Raw genomic sequence first — 23,386 nt, 5'->3', positions numbered from 1 at the left:
CTGGATGTAGGTATATTACTGGATGAGGTAGATTACTGGATGTCGGTATATTACTGGATGAGGTAGATTACTGGATGTCGGTAGATTACTGGATGTAGGTATATTACTGGAAGTAGGTAGATTACTGGATGTAGGTATATTACTGGAAGTAGGTAGATTACTGGATGTAGGTATATTACTGGATGAGGTAGATTACTTGAAGTAGGTAGATTACGTGTGTGCACATCTGTGTGTGTGTGTGCATGTGTGCGTGTGTGTGTGTTTGGAAGGGGGTTGGGGGGTGGCTTGTAGAGTTCAATCAGAGTTTATTGTATGCCTCAGAACATTTAGATAAGCAAAGCGCAGGAACTTATGAGAAATCTCAGACCACATAACGATTATTCTTTCCTATCCTATCAAAAGAGGTTAATTTAACAACATTTACTCTGGTTCATATTTTCGGGAAGGGTTGTTTGTGACAACGGGTGAGTGGGGGGTTTGAGTGGGGGGTTTGAGTGGGGGGTTTGAGTGGGGGGATTTGAGTGGGGGGTTGAGTGGGGGGTTGAGTGGGGGGTTGAGTGGGGGGGTTGAGTGGAGGGTGTTTGAGTGGGGCGGTTGAGTGGGGGGTTTGAGCGGGGGGTTTGAGTGGGGGGTTTGAGTGAGAGGAAAAGGGACATAAAGTACCTTTTTTTGTTAAAGAACTGTGTCTAATGAAAAATATATCACATGTGGGGGGGTTAAATTTGTCCTTTAAGGTTGTCTGAGGTTGTGTGAATGTTAGAGGAGGCCCATTAGGCTTATTTGGAGGCTTTAGCGTGTGTGTGTGTGTGTGTGTGTGTGTGTGTGTGTGTGTGTGTGTGTGTGTGTGTGTGTGTGTGTGTGTGTGTGTGTGTGTGTGTGTGTGTGTGTGTGTGTGTGTGTGTGTGGGTGTGGGTGTGTGTGTGTGTGTATAGTATGACTCACTCTCCAGTCTCCTCTAACCACTTAGGAAGTGAAGTGCAGCGCCTGCAGACTGAGGCAGGGTGAGGCAGAATGAGGCAGGGTGAGGCAGGGTGAGGCAGGGTGAGGCAGAATGAGGCAGGGTGAGGCAGGGTGAGGCAGAATGAGGCAGGGTGAGGCAGAATGAGGCAGGGTGAGGCAGAATGAGGCAGGGTGAGGCAGAGTGAGGCAGAATGAGGCAGGGTGAGGCAGGGTGAGGAAGAATGAGGCAGGGTGAGGCAGGGTGAGGCAGAATGAGGCAGGGTGAGGCAGAATGAGGCAGGGTGAGGCAGGGTGAGGCAGAATGAGGCAGGGTGAGTCAGGGTGAGGCAGAATGAGGCAGGGTGAGGCAGAATGAGTCAGGGTGAGTCAGGGTGAGGCAGAATGAGGCAGAATGAGGCAGGGTGAGGCAGGGTGAGGCAGAATGAGGCAGGGTGAGGCAGGGTGAGGCAGAATGAGGCAGGGTGAGGCAGGGTGAGGCAGAATGAGGCAGGGTGAGGCAGGGTGAGGCAGAGTGAGACAGGGTGAGGCAGAATGAGGCAGGGTGAGGCAGGGTGAGGCAGGGTGAGGCAGACTAAGGCAGGGTGAGGCAGAATGTGCAGACTGAGGCAGGGTGAGGCAGAATGTGCAGGCTGAGGCAGGGTGCTGTAAAGTCAAAACACTCAGAGAGCTACAGTGCATCACAGTGCTCACCTACAGGATTTATGGTCAGACACACGCATTGTACATACACTCTGTTGAACGTCAAAGTTAAGAGCAGTTTAAATCAGCATCTGCGGTACTAAACGGTTGGGAAGAAGCAGAGTCTGTTGGGAAGAAGCAGAGTCTGTTGGGAAGAAGCAGAGTCTGTTGGGAAGAAGCAGAGTCTGTTGGGAAGAAGCAGAGTCTGTTGGGAAGAAGCAGAGTCTGTTGGGAAGAAGCAGAGTCTGTTGGGAAGAAGCAGAGTCTGTTGGGAAGAAGCAGAGTCTGTTGGGAAGAACCAGAGTCTGTTGGGAAGAACCAGAGTCTGTTGGGACGAAGTAGAGTCTGTTGGGAAGAAGCAGAGTATGTTGGGAAGAAGCAGAGTCTGTTGGGAAGAAGCAGAGTCTGTTGGGAAGAAGCAGAGTCTGTTGGGAAGAAGCAGAGTCTGTTGGGAAGAAGCAGGGTCTGTTGGGAAGAAGCAGAGTCTGTTGGGAAGATGCAGAGTCTGTTGGGAAGATGCAGAGTCTGTTGGGAAGAAGCAGAGTCTGTTGGGAAGAAGCAGAGTCTGTTGGGAAGAAGCAGGGTCTGTTGGGAAGAAGCAGAGTCTGTTGGGAAGAAGCAGGGTCTGTTGAGACGAAGTAGTCCTGGAAGTCCTGTTTTTCATCCAGTTTCTATTTTTTTTCCATCCAGTGTATATGAGTGTGTGTGTGTGTGTGTGTGTGTGTGTGTGTGTGTGTGTGTGTGTGTGTGTGTGTGTGTGTGTGTGTGTGTGTGTGTGTGTGTGTGTGTGTGTGTGTGTGTGTGCGTGTGCGTGTGCGCGTGTGCGTGTGTGTGTGTGTTTGTGTGCATACGTCTGTTTTGTGTGGGTGTGTGTAGTTCCTTCTCTGTTGTCCATTTGCATGTTGCTCCAGACCCACACAGAGGACCTAATGTTGCCAGGCAGTTTCCATTTACAGACAAAACTTATGCTCAGTCAGAGAGGCCTTTTGTGTCGACCTGTCGTGTGTGTGCGTGTGCGTGTGTGTTTGTCTTCATTGGAGAGGCCTTTCATGTCCATGTCATGAGCATGTTGAGGGGTAAAGGAGAAGGAGGATAGGAACGTGAAGGAAGAGAACTGTTCTCTGTTCTGTCTGCATTCAGCTTTTAAAGACAATGAGAATAAGCTCTCTCATAAATGTTTCAGCGCTGGTTCTTCAACATGGTTGTATGCACGCATTCCATCTCTCTATCTCTCTCTCTCTCTCGCTCACACACACACACACACACACGCACACACGCACACGCACACGCACACACTATCATCTGTTATGCTACTTCTCGGTTTACATTTACATTTACATTTAAGTCATTTAGCAGACGCTCTTATCCAGAGCGACTTACAAATTGGTTTTATCAGCTGGTTAGACCAGCTTGTTAGATCAATTCAGTTAGATCAGCTGGTTAGATCAGCTTGTTAGACCAGCTCGGACAGACCAGCTCGGACAGATCAGCTCGGACAGACCAGCTCGGACAGATCAGCTCGGACAGACCAGCTTGGATAGACCAGCTCAGACAGACCAGCTCGGACAGACCAGCTCGGATAGACGAGCTCGGACAGACCAGCTCGGACAGACCAGCTCGGACAGACCAGCTCGGATAGACCAGCTCGGATAGACCAGCTCGGACAGACCAGCTCATGCTAAAAACACAAGCAATAAATAATGTCACAGTAACCCTTTCATAGGGAATGTTGACCCTGTGGAGACATTCTCTAAACACAAACCGACCACAACGTCTTCTAATTACAAAACACAGACTATTAAAGGACATGGGATCCATGTGAACTATACCACAAGAATAATACCCACAACGGCATAACAGAGAAAGTGAGAGGCCTGTGTATTCTCAGCATCACGCATCAATCTAGAGAAGATTTACTGTTGGAAATTACTAATAATATACTACATATTGGTTCAGGGACAGAGGGAAAATACTGACTATGAGACAGTGTTTGACTGTGGCCTTGTTTGGACGTTTTCAGCTGTTTTCATTTCAGTTTATCAGTATCATCTCAATGCTATGCAGCCAAGACCCCCAGCAAACACACACACACACACACACACACACGCACGCACGCACGCACGCACGCACGCACGCACGCACACACACACACACACACACACACACACACACACACACACACACACACCCCATAGGCTTACGTCTGTTTATTATAAACACTACTCTGATTCCTGTCTCTGCAGAATTCATGTATAACGGAGTGTCTTCCATGTTTTAGTTATTCAGGTTAATTCCTTAAGCTGGGGGGGCAGCTAGCGGTTAGAGCGTTGAGCAAATAACCGAAAGGTTGCTAGTTTGAATCCCCGGGTCTACAAGGTGAAAAATCCTTTGATGTGCCCTTTGAGCAAGGCACTTAACCCATGTATGTATATTTATCCTGTGTTTGTTGCATAACCCAACTCCCACTGAGTTATGGAATTTGCTGATAACTTGAAAAACAATGTACTACGACTGTGATATGTAGTTGTATCACCTAGCTATCTTGAGATGAATGCACTAACTGTGACTCTGGATAAGAGCGTCTGCTTTTAAAACATTTTTTTTTTTTAAATAAAATAAAGTCATGGGGCACAGCGTCTCTCTAGCCCACATGGGGCACAGCTTCTCTCTGGCCCACATGGGGCACAGCGTCTCTCTGGCCCACATGGGGCACAGCTTCTCTCTGGCCCACATGGGGCACAGCTTCTCTCTGGCCCACATGGGGCACAGCGTCTCTCTGGCCCACACTGGGGCACAGCTTCTCTCTGGCCCACATGGGGCACAGCGTCTCTCTGGCCCACATGGGGCACAGCGTCTCTCTGGCCCACATGGGGCACAGCGTCTCTCTGGCCCACATGGGGCACAGCTTCTCTCTGGCCCACATGGGGCACAGCTTCTCTCTAGCCCACATGGGGCACAGCTTCTCTCTAGCCCACATGGGGCACAGCGTCTCTCTAGCCCACATGGGGCACAGCTTCTCTCTGGCCCACATGGGGCACAGCGTCTCTCTGGCCCACATGGGGCACAGCTTCTCTCTGGCCCACATGGGGCACAGCTTCTCTCTGGCCCACATGGGGCACAGCGTCTCTCTGGCCCACACTGGGGCACAGCTTCTCTCTGGCCCACATGGGGCACAGCGTCTCTCTGGCCCACATGGGGCACAGCGTCTCTCTGGCCCACATGGGGCACAGCGTCTCTCTGGCCCACATGGGGCACAGCTTCTCTCTGGCCCACATGGGGCACAGCTTCTCTCTAGCCCACATGGGGCACAGCTTCTCTCTGGCCCACATGGGGCACAGCGTCTCTCTGGCCCACATGGGGCACAGCTTCTCTCTGTCCCACATGGGGCACAGCTTCTCTCTGGCCCACATGGGGCACAGCTTCTCTCTGGCCCACATGGGGCACAGCTTCTCTCTGGCCCACATGGGGCACAGCTTCTCTCTGGCCCACTTGGGGCACATGGTCTGTTTCCATAAATGACTGTCTGCTGGGGCACATGGTCTGACTGTCTGCTGGGGCGTACTGCTTCGTTATGCACCAGTATGACTCTGGGTTTAGCATGTTATAGTAAAGTGAACCCATGTCAACTCAATATCCTACTGATGACAGGCATGTTGTGATTATCACTATGGTGATCACGGTACGATTATAATTTCATTCCAGACTTCTTTTTAAAACCCATTCTAGGAACCCCATAGCACCGTTCTAGAATTCCATTGTGTTCTAAAGGGTTAACCCACACTGTATGTGTACTGTTGGATAGTTTGACAGGGGTTAGGAGTTGGGGCTCAGTACTGTAGCCTACCTGCAGACGAGCGGTTCGTGGAAGGGTTTGATGCTGATGCTGGCCCTGCGTACTGGTCCGGGTTCGATGGTGGGCAGGCCCGTCGCTGAGGTGGTGGTGGTCCATGTAGAAGAGGTCCTCCTCAACAGCCCCGGGTGCAGGCTACGCCGCAGACGCTATAAAACGCACAACATTATACAGTGATCTGTTAGATAAGCAGCTATGCGATATTCCTGTGCTACGCCGCAGATGCTACAGCGGATCAAATAAAGCAACAACTGATTTGAAAAATGCCCATACTACGTTACTTATTGGTATAAGTGTGGATATTGGGACAAAGCTAGTGTCTTTTTACACATACATGCAGTAAGATGTATAGAGATCAAAGAGATTGAAGAATCAGAGAGTCTGCAGACTCAAGGGAGGGCTGTATGAGTTCCTCATCATTCTAGTGGACTATTTGGGTGGGCTGTTGATGACACTATTTCATTGGATTATCTCCCTCCCCTCCCCTCCCCTCCCCTCCCCTCCCCTCCCCTCCCCTCCCCTCTCCTCTCCTCTCCTCTCCTCCCCTCTCCTCTCCTCTCTCTCCCACCCCAGTCTTCTTTCCCTGGGATTCCCAGTAGCGATGCTGCCATCTGTTTGCTGGCAGAGAGTTGGCACTACGTGTGGCAGAGCTCCCTCATGCAACCTCTTGACATGCACCATGACCCAGTACTTACTGTCTGTCTGTCTGTCTGATGTGTCATGGTGTTTGGTGATGTTTCATGGTGTTCGGTGATGTGTCATGGTGTTTGGTGATGTGTCATGGTGTTTGGTGATGTGTCATGGTGTTTGGTGATGTTGCATGGTGTTTGGAGATGTTCTGTGGGGTTTGATGATGTTTCGTGGTGTTTTTTTGGTGTTTGGTGATATTTCATTGTGTTTGGAGATGTTTCGTGGTGTTTGGTGATATTTCATTGTGTTTGGAGATGTTTCGTGGGGGTTTGGTGATATTTCATTGTGTTTGGAGATGTTTCGTGGTGTTTGGTAAGGTTCTGTGGGGTTTGGTGATGTTTTGTGGTGTTTGGGGGTGTTTCATGATGTTTGGTTACATTTAATGGTGTTTGATGATGTTTCGTGATGGGTTCAAAGAGTGTGGTTTGTTTAGATGTTACAGGTTACGTGTTCATGATTCGTGTGGAGAAAAATGTTTAGCTAAAGATTCAAACAGTTTGTTAACGATTATGTGTTTGTTATTCATGTTATTCATGTTATTCGTAGTTGGTATGTGCTTCTCCTCCTCGGCCTGAACTCACGCCAGACAGTTCTCAGTGGCTCAGCATATAAAAAAATGAGAACATGCAGCACTTTGAAAACAGTAAGCGTGTGTGTGTGTGTGTGTGTGTGTGTGTGTGTGTGTGTGTGTGTGTGTGTGTGTGTGTGTGTGTGTGTGTGTGTGTGTGTGTGTGTGTGTGTGTGTGTGTGTGTGTGTGTGTGTGTGTGTGTGTGTGTGTGTGTGTGTGTGTGTACATGAATATGTGCACACGGCCATATGTGTGTTTTTAGAAGAATGTAAGTTTGGGGATTTCAGCTGGAAAGCCATCAGTATGCACCACAGTGGATGTCAAAACTTCTCTTAGACAAAAAAGCAAGCACAGCACAGCAGTACAGGACTTTCCACCACACACACACACACACACACACACGCACGCACGCACACACACACACACACACACACACACACACACACACACACACACACACACACACACACACACACACACACACACACACACACACACACACACACACACACACACACACACATGCAACACCCCCTCCGCCACTAACCGCATTCCCCCTCCTCCAGTTATCTGCCAGAGCCACTTAGAGTTCTGCCAGCCCTCTCTCCCTGGCCCTCCCTGGCCCTCCCTGGCCCTCCCTGGCTCTTCCTAGCTCTCCCTGACCCTCCCTGGCTCTCCATAGCTCTCCCTGGCTTTCCCTGGTGCTCCCTGGCCCTCCCTGGACCTCCCTGGCTCTCCCTAGCTCTCCCTGGCCCTCCCTGGCTCTTCCTAGCTCTCCCTGGCTTTCCCTGGCTCTCCCTGGCCCTCCCTGGCTCTTACTAGCTCTCCCTGGCCCTCTCTGGCTCTCCCTGGCCCTCCCTGGCGCTCCCTGGCTCTCCCTGGCCCTCCCTGGCCCTCCCTGGCTTTCCCTGTCTCTCCCTGGCTCTTACTAGCTCTCCCTGGCCCTCCCTGGCTCTCCCTGGCCCTCCATGGCCCTCCCTGGCGCTCCCTGGCTCTCCCTGGCCCTCCCTGGCTTTCCCTGGCGCTCCCTGGCTCTCCCTGGCTCTCCGTGGCCCTCCCTGGCTCTTACTACCTCTCCCTGGCCCTCCCTGGCTCTCCCTGGCCCTCCGTGTGTGTGTGTGTGTGTGTGTGTGTGTGTGTGTGTGTGTGTGTGTGTGTGTGTGTGTGTGTGTGTGTGTGTGTGTGTGTGTGTGTGTGTGTGTGTGTGTGTGTGTGTGTGTGTGTGTGTGTGTGTGTGTAAAGTAGCCATGATTGAACGTTGCACAGTTTGTCTTAGCTTTACTTTTAACAAGGTTTTATTTCATAAGTGCTTCATACAGACGAGCTAAAACTATCATTCTGTCAGCTCTGAGACTGGTTTGATCACTCATGGAACAGGGAACAGTCGACCGACCACACACACACACACACACACACACACACACACACACACACACACACACACACACACACACACACACACACACACACACACACACACACACACACACACACACACACACACACACACACACACACACACACACACACACACACACACACACCGTGGGGGTTGTGGGGCGTTAGGAGAGAGGGAATAGAGGGAGACCAAAGGGAAGTAGAGGGGAAAGAGTTTAGATATTTAATCCTTCAGATAAATGATCAACGTATCAACAGGGAGTCCTCCTGTCTGTAAATACATACACTGTCATCCCTCTCATCCCTCATATCCCTCATCATTCTCATCCCGCTCTTGTCTGCTTCTACACATCATCATCACACTTCTACACATCATTTCTCTCATTGCTCTCTCTTTCTATCTCTGCCTCTGTCTCTGTCTCTCTCAATTCCATTCAAGGGGCTTTATTGGCATGGGGAACATATGTTAGCATTGCCAAATCCAGTGAAATAGATGATAAACAAAAACAAAATGATTTTTTTTTAACCAGTAAACATTACACTCACAAAAGTTACAAAAGAATAAAGACATTACAAATGTCATATTATGTATATATACAGTGTTGTAACAATGTGCAAATAGTTTAGTACAAAGGGGGAAATAAATAAACACAAATATGGGTTGTATTTACAATTGTGTTTGTTTTTCACTGGTTGCCCTTTTCTCGTGACAACAGGTCACATATATTGCTGCAAGAAGGCACACTTTTGTATTTCACCCAGTAGATATGAGAGTTTATAAAGATTGGATTTGTTTTTGAATTCTTTGTGGGTCTGTGTAATCTGAAGGAAATATGTGTCTCTAATATGGTCATACGTTGGTCAGGAGGTTAGGAAGTGGAGTTCAGTTTCCATCTCATTTTGTGGGCAGTGTGCACATAGCCTGTCTTCTCTTGAGATCCAGGTCTGCCTTCGGCGGCCTTTCTCAATAGCAAGGCTATGCTCACTGAGTCTGTACATAGTCAAAGCTTTCCTTAAGTTTGGGGCAGTCACGGTGGCCAGGTATTCTGCCACTGTGTACTCTCTGTTCAGGGCCAAATCGTATTCTAGTTTGCTCTGTGTTTTTGTTAATCTTTTCCAGTGTGTCAAATCTCAGGATTTGGTCGGGTCTAATTGTGTTGCTGTCCTGGGGCTCTGTTGGTTCTGTTTGTGAACAGAGCCCCAGGACCAGCTTGCTTGGGGAACTCTACTCCAGGTTTATCTCTCTGTAGGTGATGGATTTGTTATGGAAGGTTTGGGAATCGCTTCTTTTTAGATGATTGTAGAATTTAATGTCTCTTTTCTGGATTGTGAGTATCGGCCTAATTCTGCTCTGGATTATATGGTGTTTAAGCAGACCCTCATGACAAATTGAGTCAAAAGCTTTTTTGAAATCAACAAATCTCTCTCACACTCGCTCTCTCGCTCCAGCTCTCTCTCCATCTCTCTCTCTGCCTGCTTCTGAAAATCAGTCATGTTGACACAGCTGTTTAAATGAAAGAGAGAACGAGAAGGAGAACCCCCCTCCCCCTCTAAGCACCAGGCATATTTTTTTTCCACAAGAAACTCTATGAAAATACAGTCTTTTCTTTGACGGTAAAAAGTTAAAAGCAGGGGAGTACTCTTGCTCATTAGCCAGACAATAAAACATGAACATATGCGTGTAGCATTGTAAGCCATAAATCATGTTAGGGAGGGTTATGACAATGACGGCGCTACAAGTGGTAACCAAAGTCAAGGGGTGTGAATACTTTCTGAAGGCTCTGTATAGCAGTCAGGACCCTTCTCTCCTTAGGTAGAGTATATTGGTCCCCCCCTTCTCAGACCCCTCCTCTCCCCCTCTCCCTTTCCCACCATGCATCTGTTCTCACCTTTAGTAAGGTATTGGTCCTCTCACCTGTCTTCTCAGACCCCTCCTCTCCCCCTCTCCCTTCTTCTCAGACCCCTCCTCTCCCCCTCTCCCTTTCCCACCATGCATCTGTTCTCACCTTTAGTAAGGTATTGGTCCTCTCACCTGTCTTCTCAGACCCCTCCTCTCCCCCTCTCCCTTTCCCCCCATGCATCTGTTCTCACCTTTAGTAAGGTATTGGTCCTCTCACCTGTCTTCTCAGACCCCTCCTCTCCCCCTCTCCCTTTCCCCCATGCATCTGTTCTCACCTTTAGTAAGGTATTGGTCCTCTCACCTGTCTTCTCAGACCCCTCCTCTCCCCCTCTCCCTTTCCCCCATGCATCTGTTCTCACCTTTAGTAAGGTATTGGTCCTCTCACCTGTCTTCTCAGACCCCTCCTCTCCCCCTCTCCCTTTCCCCCCATGCATCTGTTCTCACCTTAGGCAAGGTATTGGTCCTCTCACCTGTCTTCTCAGACCCCTCCTCTCCCCTCTCTCCCTTCTTCTCAGACCCCTCCTCTCCCCCTCTCCCTTTCCCACCATGCATCTGTTCTCACCTTAGGCAAGGTATTGGTCCTCTCACCTGTCTTCTCAGACCCCTCCTCTCTCCCTCTCCCTTTCCCACCATGCATCTGTTCTCACCTTTAGTAAGGTATTGGTCCTCTCACCTGTCTTCTCAGACCCCTCCTCTCCCCCTCTCCCTTTCCCCCCATGCATCTGTTCTCACCTTAGGTAAGGTATTGGTCCTCTCACCTGTCTTCTCAGACCCCTCCTCTCTCCCTCTCCCTTTCCCACCATGCATCTGTTCTCACCTTTAGTAAGGTATTGGTCCTCTCACCTGTCTTCTCAGACCCCTCCTCTCTCCCTCGCCCTTTCCCACCATGCATCTGTTCTCACCTTTAGTAAGGTATTGGTCCTCTCACCTGTCTTCTCAGACCCCTCCTCTCCCCCTCTCCCTTTCCCCCCATGCATCTGTTCTCACCTTTAGTAAGGTATTGGTCCTCTCACCTGTCTTCTCAGACCCCTCCTCTCTCCCTCTCCCTTTCCCACCATGCATCTGTTCTCACCTTAGGTAAGGTATTGGTCCTCTCACCTGTCTTCTCAGACCCCTCCGCTCCCCCTCTCCCTTCTTCTCAGACCCCTCCTCTCCCCCTCTCCCTTTCCCACCATGCATCTGTTCTCACCTTAGGCAAGGTATTGGTCCTCTCCCCTATCTTCTCAGATCCCTCCTCTGAGTCGGAGCAGATGTAGGCGTCTCCCAGGTTGACGCCCAGGGGAGCGAGGCGCGGACGGTGCAGGGGCTGGAAGAATTGTATATTTAATTTTATTTGACATATTTAACATACACAATGCGGTGCCTCAGCCAAGTAAACCTATGGTACATACTGTGCACACAAATACATATATTATACTTATTTCCAATGTGGTCCATGTTGTGTTTTAGGTAGGCAACAGAATGGACAGCTTGGGAAAGACTGGCAGTAGATTAGGCACTAGCGCAGGACTCTTCCTCATGCTTTTCATACATCTTCCCATTAAAGCTGGTCCCAGATCTGTATGTGTTCTTGTCTACTCCGTTGCTGTTATTGTCAAGCCAAACGTTAGGAACGGCATTGAGTGATAAACAGTTGGCATGACAACACAAACAGACTGTCACTCTCTCATGCAATCTATTCCTACCTGGAAGGGGAGATGTACCCAATCAAAAACACAATCGAGGAGGACCTTCCCACTGACCTTGAATAAAGCCTGTGTGTATACGTACACTAACGACTCAACAGTACTGTATAAACATCAGCTACAACAGTAGAATAAATCTAATAATGACACCCTAAACATAGAACTCCAGTCAGTTCTAGAATGGTAACTAACAATAGGTTTAACATAGAGCTCCAGTCAGTTCTAGAATGGTAACTAACAATAGGTTTAACATAGAGCTCCAGTCAGTTCTAGAATGGTAACTAACAACAGGTTTAACATAGAGCTCCAGTCAGTTCTAGAATGGTAACTAACAATAGGTTTAACATAGAACTCCAGTCAGTTCTAGAATGGGTAACTAACAATAGGTTTAACATAGAGCTCCAGTCAGTTCTAGAATGGTAACTAACAATAGGTTTAACATAGAGCTCCAGTCAGTTCTAGAATGGTAACTAACAATAGGTTTAACATAGAGCTCCAGTCAGTTCTAGAATGGTAACTAACAATAGGTTTAACATAGAGCTCCAGTCAGTTCTTTAACTAACAATAGGTTTAACATAGAGCTCCAGTCAGTTCTAGAATGGTAACTAACAATAGGTTTAACATAGAGCTCCAGTCAGTTCTAGAATGGTAACTAACAATAGGTTTAACATAGAGCTCCAGTCAGTTCTAGAATGGTAACTAACAATAGGTTTAACATAGAGCTCCAGTCAGTTCTAGAATGGTAATAGGTTTAACAATAGGTTTAACATAGAGCTCCAGTCAGTTCTAGAATGGTAACTAACAATAGGTTTAACATAGAGCTCCAGTCAGTTCTAGAATGGTAACTAACAATAGGTTTAACATAGAGCTCCAGTCAGTTCTAGAATGGTAACTAACAATAGGTTTAACATAGAGCTCCAGTCAGTTCTAGAATGGTAACTAACAATAGGTTTAACATAGAGCTCCAGTCAGTTCTAGAATGGTAACTAACAATAGGTTTAACATAGAGCTCCAGTCAGTTCTAGAATGGTAACTAACAATAGGTTTAACATAGAGCTCCAGTCAGTTCTAGAATGGTAACTAACAATAGGTTTAACATAGAGCTCCAGTCAGTTCTAGAATGGTAACTAACAATAGGTTTAACATAGAGCTCCAGTCAGTTCTAGAATGGTAACTAACAATAGGTTTAACATAGAGCTCCAGTCAGTTCTAGAATGGTAACTAACAATAGGTTTAACATAGAGCTCCAGTCAGTTCTAGAATGGTAACTAACAATAGGTTTAACATAGAGCTCCAGTCAGTTCTAGAATGGTAACTAACAATAGGTTTAACATAGAGCTCCAGTCAGTTCTAGAATGGTAACTAACAATAGGTTTAACATAGAGCTCCAGTCAGTTCTAGAATGGTAACTAACAATAGGTTTAACATAGAGCTCCAGTCAGTTCTAGAATGGTAACTAACAATAGGTTTAACATAGAGCTCCAGTCAGTTCTAGAATGGTAACTAACAATAGGTTTAACATAGAGCTCCAGTCAGTTCTAGAATGGTAACTAACAATAGGTTTAACATAGAGCTCCAGTCAGTTCTAGAATGGTAACTAACAATAGGTTTAACATAGAGCTCCAGTCAGTTCTAGAATGGTAACTAACAATAGGTTTAACATAGAGCTCCAGTCAGTTCTAGAATGGTAACTAACAATAGGTTTAACATAGAGCTCCAGTCAGTTCTAGAATGGTAACTAACAATAGGTTTAACATAGAGCTCCTGTCAGTTCTAGAATGGTAACTAACAATAGGTTTAACATAGAGCTCTAACAATAGGTTTAACAGTTCAGTTCTAGAATGGTAACTAACAATAGGTTTAACATAGAGCTCCAGTCAGTTCTAGAATGGTAACTAACAATAGGTTTAACATAGAGCTCCAGTCAGTTCTAGAATGGTAACTAACAATAGGTTTAACATAGAGCTCCAGTCAGTTCTAGAATGGTAACTAACAATAGGTTTAACATAGAGCTCCAGTCAGTTCTAGAATGGTAACTAACAATAGGTTTAACATAGAGCTCCAGTCAGTTCTAGAATGGTAACTAACAATAGGTTTAACATAGAGCTCCAGTCAGTTCTAGAATGGTAACTAACAATAGGTTTAACATAGAGCTCCAGTCAGTTCTAGAATGGTAACTAACAATAGGTTTAACATAGAGCTCCAGTCAGTTCTAGAATGGTAACTAACAATAGGTTTAACATAGAGCTCCAGTCAGTTCTAGAATGGTAACTAACAATAGGTTTAACATAGAGCTCCAGTCAGTCCAGTCAGTTCTAGAATGGTAACTAACAATAGGTTTAACATAGAGCTCCAGTCAGTTCTAGAATGGTAACTAACAATAGGTTTAACATAGAGCTCCAGTCAGTTCTAGAATGGTAACTAACAATAGGTTTAACATAGAGCTCCAGTCAGTTCTAGAATGGTAACTAACAATAGGTTTAACATAGAGCTCCAGTCAGTTCTAGAATGGTAACTAACAATAGGTTTAACATAGAGCTCCAGTCAGTTCTAGAATGGTAACTAACAATAGGTTTAACATAGAGCTCCAGTCAGTTCTAGAATGGTAACTAACAATAGGTTTAACATAGAGCTCCAGTCAGTTCTAGAATGGTAACTAACAATAGGTTTAACATAGAGCTCCAGTCAGTTCTAGAATGGTAACTAACAATAGGTTTAACATAGAGCTCCAGTCAGTTCTAGAATGGTAACTAACAATAGGTTTAACATAGAGCTCCAGTCAGTTCTAGAATGGTAACTAACAATAGGTTTAACATAGAGCTCCAGTCAGTTCTAGAATGGTAACTAACAATAGGTTTAACATAGAGCTCCAGTCAGTTCTAGAATGGTAACTAACAATAGGTTTAACATAGAGCTCCAGTCAGTTCTAGAATGGTAACTAACAATAGGTTTAACATAGAGCTCCAGTCAGTTCTAGAATGGTAACTAACAATAGGTTTAACATAGAGCTCCAGTCAGTTCTAGAATGGTAACTAACAATAGGTTTAACATAGAGCTCCAGTCAGTTCTAGAATGGTAACTAACAATAGGTTTAACATAGAGCTCCAGTCAGTTCTAGAATGGTAACTAACAATAGGTTTAACATAGAGCTCCAGTCAGTTCTAGAATGGTAACTAACAATAGGTTTAACATAGAGCTCCAGTCAGTTCTAGAATGGTAACTAACAATAGGTTTAACATAGAGCTCCAGTCAGTTCTAGAATGGTAACTAACAATAGGTTTAACATAGAGCTCCAGTCAGTTCTAGAATGGTAACTAACAATAGGTTTAACATAGAGCTCCAGTCAGTTCTAGAATGGTAACTAACAATAGGTTTAACATAGCTCCAGTCAGTTCTAGAATGGTAACTAACAATAGGTTTAACCAGTCAGTTCTAGAATGGTAACTAACAATAGGTTTAACATAGAGCTCCAGTCAGTTCTAGAATGGTAACTAACAATAGGTTTAACATAGAGCTCCAGTCAGTTCTAGAATGGTAACTAACAATAGGTTTAACATAGAGCTCCAGTCAGTTCTAGAATGGTAACTAACAATAGGTTTAACATAGAGCTCCAGTCAGTTCTAGAATGGTAACTAACAATAGGTTTAACATAGAGCTCCAGTCAGTTCTAGAATGGTAACTAACAATAGGTTTAACATAGAGCTCCAGTCAGTTCTAGAATGGTAACTAACAATAGGTTTAACATAGAGCTCCAGTCAGTTCTAGAATGGTAACTAACAATAGGTTTAACATAGAGCTCCAGTCAGTTCTAGAATGGTAACTAACAATAGGTTTAACATAGAGCTCCAGTCAGTTCTAGAATGGTAACTAACAATAGGTTTAACATAGAGCTCCAGTCAGTTCTAGAATGGTAACTAACAATAGGTTTAACATAGAGCTCCAGTCAGTTCTAGAATGGTAACTAACAATAGGTTTAACATAGAGCTCCAGTCAGTTCTAGAATGGTAACTAACAATAGGTTTAACATAGAGCTCCAGTCAGTTCTAGAATGGTAACTAACAATAGGTTTAACATAGAGCTCCAGTCAGTTCTAGAATGGTAACTAACAATAGGTTTAACATAGAGCTCCAGTCAGTTCTAGAATGGTAACTAACAATAGGTTTAACATAGAGCTCCAGTCAGTTCTAGAATGGTAACTAACAATAGGTTTAACATAGAGCTCCAGTCAGTTCTAGAATGGTAACTAACAATAGGTTTAACATAGAGCTCCAGTCAGTTCTAGAATGGTAACTAACAATAGGTTTAACATAGAGCTCCAGTCAGTTCTAGAATGGTAACTAACAATAGGTTTAACATAGAGCTCCAGTCAGTTCTAGAATGGTAACTAACAATAGGTTTAACATAGAGCTCCAGTCAGTTCTAGAATGGTAACTAACAATAGGTTTAACATAGAGCTCCAGTCAGTTCTAGAATGGTAACTAACAATAGGTTTAACATAGAGCTCCAGTCAGTTCTAGAATGGTAACTAACAATAGGTTTAACATAGAGCTCCAGTCAGTTCTAGAATGGTAACTAACAATAGGTTTAACATAGAGCTCCAGTCAGTTCTAGAATGGTAACTAACAATAGGTTTAACATAGAGCTCCAGTCAGTTCTAGAATGGTAACTAACAATAGGTTTAACATAGAGCTCCAGTCAGTTCTAGAATGGTAACTAACAATAGGTTTAACATAGAGCTCCAGTCAGTTCTAGAATGGTAACTAACAATAGGTTTAACATAGAGCTCCAGTCAGTTCTAGAATGGTAACTAACAATAGGTTTAACATAGAGCTCCAGTCAGTTCTAGAATGTAACTAACAATAGGTTTAACATAGAGCTCCAGTCAGTTCTAGAATGGTAACTAACAATAGGTTTAACATAGAGCTCCATAGAGTCAGTTCTAGAATGGTAACTAACAATAGGTTTAACATAGAGCTCCAGTCAGTTCTAGAATGGTAACTAACAATAGGTTTAACATAGAGCTCCAGTCAGTTCTAGAATGGTAACTAACAATAGGTTTAACATAGAGCTCCTGTCAGTTCTAGAATGGTAACTAACAACAGGTTTAACATAGAGCTCCAGTCAGTTCTAGAATGGTAACTAACAATAGGTTTAACATAGAGCTCCAGTCAGTTCTAGAATGGTAACTAACAATAGGTTTAACATAGAGCTCCAGTCAGTTCTAGAATGGTAACTAACAATAGGTTTAACATAGAGCTCCAGTCAGTTCTAGAATGGTAACTAACAATAGGTTTAACATAGAGCTCCAGTCAGTTCTAGAATGGTAACTAACAATAGGTTTAACATAGAGCTCCAGTCAGTTCTAGAATGGTAACTAACAATAGGTTTAACATAGAGCTCCAGTCAGTTCTAGAATGGTAACTAACAATAGGTTTAACATAGAGCTCCAGTCAGTTCTAGAATGGTAACTAACAATAGGTTTAACATAGAGCTCCAGTCAGTTCTAGAATGGTAACTAACAATAGGTTTAACATAGAGCTCCAGTCAGTTCTAGAATGGTAACTAACAATAGGTTTAACATAGAGCTCCAGTCAGTTCTAGAATGGTAACTAACAATAGGTTTAACATAGAGCTCCAGTCAGTTCTAGAATGGTAACTAACAACAGGTTTAACATAGAGCTCCAGTCAGTTCTAGAATGGTAACTAACAATAGGTTTAACATAGAGCTCCAGTCAGTTCTAGAATGGTAACTAACAATAGGTTTAACATAGAGCTCCAGTCAGTTCTAGAATGGTAACTAACAATAGGTTTAACATAGAGCTCCAGTCAGTTCTAGAATGGTAACTAACAATAGGTTTAACATAGAGCTCCAGTCAGTTCTAGAATGGTAACTAACAACAGGTTTAACATAGAGCTTCAGTCAGTTCTAGAATGGTAACTAACAACAGGTTTAACATAGAGCTCCAGTCAGTTCTAGAATGGTAACTAACAATAGGTTTAACATAGAGCTCCAGTCAGTTCTAGAATGGTAACTAACAATAGGTTTAACATAGAGCTCCAGTCAGTTCTAGAATGGTAACTAACAATAGGTTTAACATAGAGCTCCAGTTCTAGAATTCTAGAATGGTTTAACTAACAATAACAAGGTTTAACATAGAGCTCCTGTCAGTTCTAGAATGGTAACTAACAATAGGTTTAACATAGAGCTCCAGTCAGTTCTAGAATGGTAACTAACAATAGGTTTAACATAGAGCTCCAGTCAGTTCTAGAATGGTAACTAACAATAGGTTTAACATAGAGCTCCTGTCAGTTCTAGAATGGTAACTAACAACAGGTTTAACATAGAGCTCCAGTCAGTTCTAGAATGGTAACTAACAATAGGTTTAACATAGAGCTCCAGTCAGTTCTAGAATGGTAACTAACAATAGGTTTAACATAGAGCTCCAGTCAGTTCTAGAATGGTAACTAACAATAGGTTTAACATAGAGCTCCAGTCAGTTCTAGAATGGTAACTAACAATAGGTTTAACATAGAGCTCCAGTCAGTTCTAGAATGGTAACTAACAATAGGTTTAACATAGAGCTCCAGTCAGTTCTAGAATGGTAACTAACAATAGGTTTAACATAGAGCTCCAGTCAGTTCTAGAATGGTAACTAACAATAGGTTTAACATAGAGCTCCAGTCAGTTCTAGAATGGTAACTAACAATAGGTTTAACATAGAGCTCCAGTCAGTTCTAGAATGGTAACTAACAATAGGTTTAACATAGAGCTCCAGTCAGTTCTAGAATGGTAACTAACAATAGGTTTAACATAGAGCTCCAGTCAGTTCTAGAATGGTAACTAACAATAGGTTTAACATAGAGCTCCAGTCAGTTCTAGAATGGTAACTAACAATAGGTTTAACATAGAGCTCCAGTCAGTTCTAGAATGGTAACTAACAATAGGTTTAACATAGAGCTCCAGTCAGTTCTAGAATGGTAACTAACAATAGGTTTAACATAGAGCTCCAGTCAGTTCTAGAATGGTAACTAACAATAGGTTTAACATAGAGCTCCAGTCAGTTCTAGAATGGTAACTAACAATAGGTTTAACATAGAGCTCCAGTCAGTTCTAGAATGGTAACTAACAATAGGTTTAACATAGAGCTCCAGTCAGTTCTAGAATGGTAACTAACAATAGGTTTAACATAGAGCTCCAGTCAGTTCTAGAATGGTAACTAACAATAGGTTTAACATAGAGCTCCAGTCAGTTCTAGAATGGTAACTAACAATAGGTTTAACATAGAGCTCCAGTCAGTTCTAGAATGGTAACTAACAATAGGTTTAACATAGAGCTCCAGTCAGTTCTAGAATGGTAACTAACAATAGGTTTAACATAGAGCTCCAGTCAGTTCTAGAATGGTAACTAACAATAGGTTTAACATAGAGCTCCAGTCAGTTCTAGAATGGTAACTAACAATAGGTTTAACATAGAGCTCCAGTCAGTTCTAGAATGGTAACTAACAATAGGTTTAACATAGAGCTCCAGTCAGTTCTAGAATGGGTAACTAACAATAGGTTTAACATAGAGCTCCAGTCAGTTCTAGAATGGTAACTAACAATAGGTTTAACATAGAGCTCCAGTCAGTTCTAGAATGGTAACTAACAATAGGTTTAACATAGAGCTCCAGTCAGTTCTAGAATGGTAACTAACAATAGGTTTAACATAGAGCTCCAGTCAGTTCTAGAATGGTAACTAACAATAGGTTTAACATAGAGCTCCAGTCAGTTCTAGAATGGTAACTAACAATAGGTTTAACATAGAGCTCCAGTCAGTTCTAGAATGGTAACTAACAATAGGTTTAACATAGAGCTCCAGTCAGTTCTCTAGAATGGTAACTAACAATAGGTTTAACATAGAGCTCCAGTCAGTTCTAGAATGGTAACTAACAATAGGTTTAACATAGAGCTCCAGTCAGTTCTAGAATGGTAACTAACAATAGGTTTAACATAGAGCTCCAGTCAGTTCTAGAATGGTAACTAACAATAGGTTTAACATAGAGCTCCAGTCAGTTCTAGAATGGTAACTAACAATAGGTTTAACATAGAGCTCCAGTCAGTTCTAGAATGGTAACTAACAATAGGTTTAACATAGAGCTCCAGTCAGTTCTAGAATGGTAACTAACAATAGGTTTAACATAGAGCTCCAGTCAGTTCTAGAATGGGTAACGAACAATAGGCTGGTTCTAAATATCTCAAAAACAAGTCACTCACTCAAAACTAAACCTAATCTGTCCATGATAAGGTGTTGCTCTGCTTTCTTGACATTTCAGTCGACCAGTCCTTAGTTTTGTCACACCTGGACCACTGGCCAGTTGTGTGGTAAGGTGCGGCAAAGAGGAACATAGGGCGATTACAGTTGGTCTAGAACAGAGCAACACGTATCGCACTTAGATGAACACAGAGGGAAAATGTCAGTAACACGCATGTCAGTCTCTCCCGGCTCAAAGTTGAGGAGTGATTGACTCACTATTGCATCACTATTGGTCTTTGTGCGAGGTATTGATGTGTTGAAGGTACCGAATCAAGCAGTTGACACACAGTTCAGACACTCATCAGTATAACTCAAGACATTCAACCAGAGGTGTCTTCACAGTCCCCAGGTCCAGAACAGAGGCTGGGAAAATGACTTCATGAAACTCTCTGCAAACCCAGGTAACCCTAAGGTAACCCCAGGTAACCCAGGTAACCCCGGTAAACCCAGGTAACCCAGGTAACCCAGTAACCCAGGTAAACCCAGGTAAACCCAGGTAACCCAGGTAAACCCCAGGTAACCCCAGGTAACCCAGGTAAACCCAGGTAACCCAGGTAACCCCAGGTAACCCAGGTAAACCCAGGTAACCCAGGTAACCCCAGGTTACCCAGGTAACCCCAGGTAACCCAGGTTACCCAGGTAAACCCAGGTAAACCCAGGTAAACCCAGGTAACCCCAGGTAACCCAGGTAAACCCCAGGTAACCCCAGGTAACCCCAGGTAACCCCAGGTAACCCAGGTAACCCCAGGTAACCCAGGTAACCCCAGGTAACCCAGGTAACCCCAGGTAACCCCCCCAGGTAACCCAGGTAACCCCAGGTAACCCCAGGTAACCCCAGGTAACCCCAGGTAACCCAGGTAACCCCAGGTAACTCAAGCTAGCAAAAAAAAGAACAGATTCAAAAACCAGAAAGAAACACCTTTACGACCCAACGGGGAGTGTGAAGAGACACACACATATATATTTGTACTGTAATTTACACTGTACTACGTATTACATTATGTAGCTGGGTGGCCTTGCCCGAATCCTTGGCTTGTGCAAGCCAGGACAGCTCATAGGACAGGAGCCCTTTACCGTTTCTGAAGCATGAGGCAGAGGTAGGAGTTGATGCAGTATTACGTAGTATTATGTCCTATTATGTCGTGTTATGTTGTATTATGTAGTCTTATGAAGTATTATGTAGTATTATGTCCTATTATGTCGTGTTATGTAGTATTATGTAGCATTATGTAGTATTATGCAGTATTATGTAGTGTTATGAAGTATAATGTAGTATAAAGTAGTATTTTTAAGTGAAATGTAGTATTTTCTATTGTTATGTATTATTATGTTGTAAAACGTAGTATTATGTAGTGCTATGTAGTATTATTTCATATTACGTCGTGTTATGTAGTGTCATGCAGTACAATGTAGTACTATGTAGTGTTATGTAGCATACTGTAGAAGTACGTAGTATTATGTAGTAGTATGTAGTGTTGTGTAGTGGTATGTAGTGTTATGTAGTATTATGTAGTATTATGTCGTGTTATGTAGTGTTACGTGTTATCTAGTATTACGTATTATTACATAGGCTTATGTAGTACCATGTAGTGTTATGTAGTACTATGTATTACTAGGTAGTATTATGTAGTGTTATGTAGTGTTGTGTAGTGTTATTTAGTGTTATGTAGTGTTATGTAGTGGTATGTATATTATGATATTATATTATGTATTTGACTTATTTTACTGTTATATTTCCTGTTTGGACCCCAGGAAGAGTAGTTACTGCCTTGGCAGCGACTAATTGGGGATCCCAATAAATACTACTACAATGATACACAATACATACAGTAGATTGCAAGTTACACATACAGTACCAGTCAAACGTTTGGACACACCTACTCATTCGAGGATTTTTCTTTATCTTTACTATTTTCTACATTGTATAATAATAGTGAAGACATCAAAACTATGAAATAACACGTGGCATCATGTAGAAACCAAAAAAGTGTTAATTAAACAATTCTAAATATAGATTTTAGATTCTTGAAAGTAGCCACCCTTTGCCTTGGTGACAGCTTTGCACACTTTTGGCGTTCTCTCAACCAGTTTCAACACTTGTTGGCTGCTTTTCCTTCACTCTGCGGACCAACTCATCCCAAACTATCTCAACTGGGATGAGGTTGGGTGATTGTGGATCTTGTTAATCTACACATCGTGTCCGATTTCAAAAGTGCTTTACAGCGAAAGCACAACATATGATTATGATAGATCAACTCCAAGTCAAAAAAACACAGCCATTTTTCCAGCCAAAGATAGGAGTCACAAAAAGCAGAAATATAGATACAATTAATCACTAACCTTTGATGATCTTCATCAGATGACACTCATAGGACATCATGTTACACAATACATGTATGTTTTGTTCGATAATGTGCATATTTATATCCAAAAATCTCAGTTTACATTGGCGCGTTACATGCAGTAATGTTTTGATTTCAAAACATCTGGTGATTTTGCAGAAATACTCATAATAAACATTGATAAAAGATACAAGTATTACACATGGAACTTTAGATAAACCTTTCCTTAATGCAACCGCTGTGTCAGATTTCAAAAAAACTTTAAGGAAAAAGCATAATCTGAGAACGGCGCTCAGAGACCAATCCAGCCAGAGAAATATCTGCCATTTTGGAGTCAACAGAAGTTAGAAATAACACTATATATATTAACTTACCTTTAATGATCTTCATCAGAAGGCACTCCGAGGAATCCCAGTTCGACAAGAAATGACTGATTTGTTCCATAAAGTCCATCATTTATGTCCAAATAGTCACTTGTTGTTAGCGTGTTCAGCCCAGTAATCCATCTTCATGAGGCGCAAGCACTTCGTCCAGACAAAAACTCGAAAAGTTCCATTACAGGTCGTAGAAACAAGTCAAACGATGTATGGAATCAATCTTTAGGATGTTTTTAACATAAAACATCAATAATGTTCCAACCGGAGTATTCCTATGTCTGAAGAAAAGAGCTGGAACGAGAGCTAACTCTGTCGGTAGCACGCGTCATGAGCCTGAGACACTCTGCCAGACCACTGACAAACAGGTTTCATGAGCCCCTCCTTTATAGCAGAAGCCTGAAACAAGTTTCTAAAGACGGTTGACATCTAGTGGAAGCCGTCGGAAGTGCAACTTGACTTCATAGAAACTGTGTATTCGGTAGGCCAAGCTTTGAAAAACTACAAACCTCAGATTTCCCACTTCCTGGTTGGATTGTTCTCAGGTATTTGCCTGCCATATGAGTTATGTTATACTCACAGACATCATTCAAACAGTTTTAGAAACTTCAAAGTGTTTCCTATCCAATACTAATAATAATATGCAT

The 23,386-nt window shown here is 43.5% G+C and overlaps 1 protein-coding gene across 1 annotated transcript in view; it reads right to left on the bottom strand.

The window, feature by feature from the left end:
• The window catches only part of LOC124032233 (cGMP-inhibited 3',5'-cyclic phosphodiesterase A-like), a 241,605-nt gene that overhangs the window by 37,287 nt on the left and 180,932 nt on the right, over window positions 1-23,386 (bottom strand). Inside the window, exons 4-5 of the mRNA XM_046344482.1 lie at window positions 11,235-11,351; window positions 5,483-5,637 (exon numbers count right to left, since the gene is read on the bottom strand). Coding sequence (XP_046200438.1) covers window positions 5,483-5,637; window positions 11,235-11,351 — 272 coding nt within the window. The remainder of the gene's footprint in view (window positions 1-5,482; window positions 5,638-11,234; window positions 11,352-23,386) is intronic.

The sequence above is a fragment of the Oncorhynchus gorbuscha genome, linkage group LG01 (assembly GCF_021184085.1).
Source record: "Oncorhynchus gorbuscha isolate QuinsamMale2020 ecotype Even-year linkage group LG01, OgorEven_v1.0, whole genome shotgun sequence".
Taxonomy (NCBI): Eukaryota; Metazoa; Chordata; class Actinopteri; order Salmoniformes; family Salmonidae; genus Oncorhynchus; species Oncorhynchus gorbuscha.
Note: the sequence above shows the minus strand (reverse complement) of the source record. Positions and strands in the feature narration are given on the sequence as shown.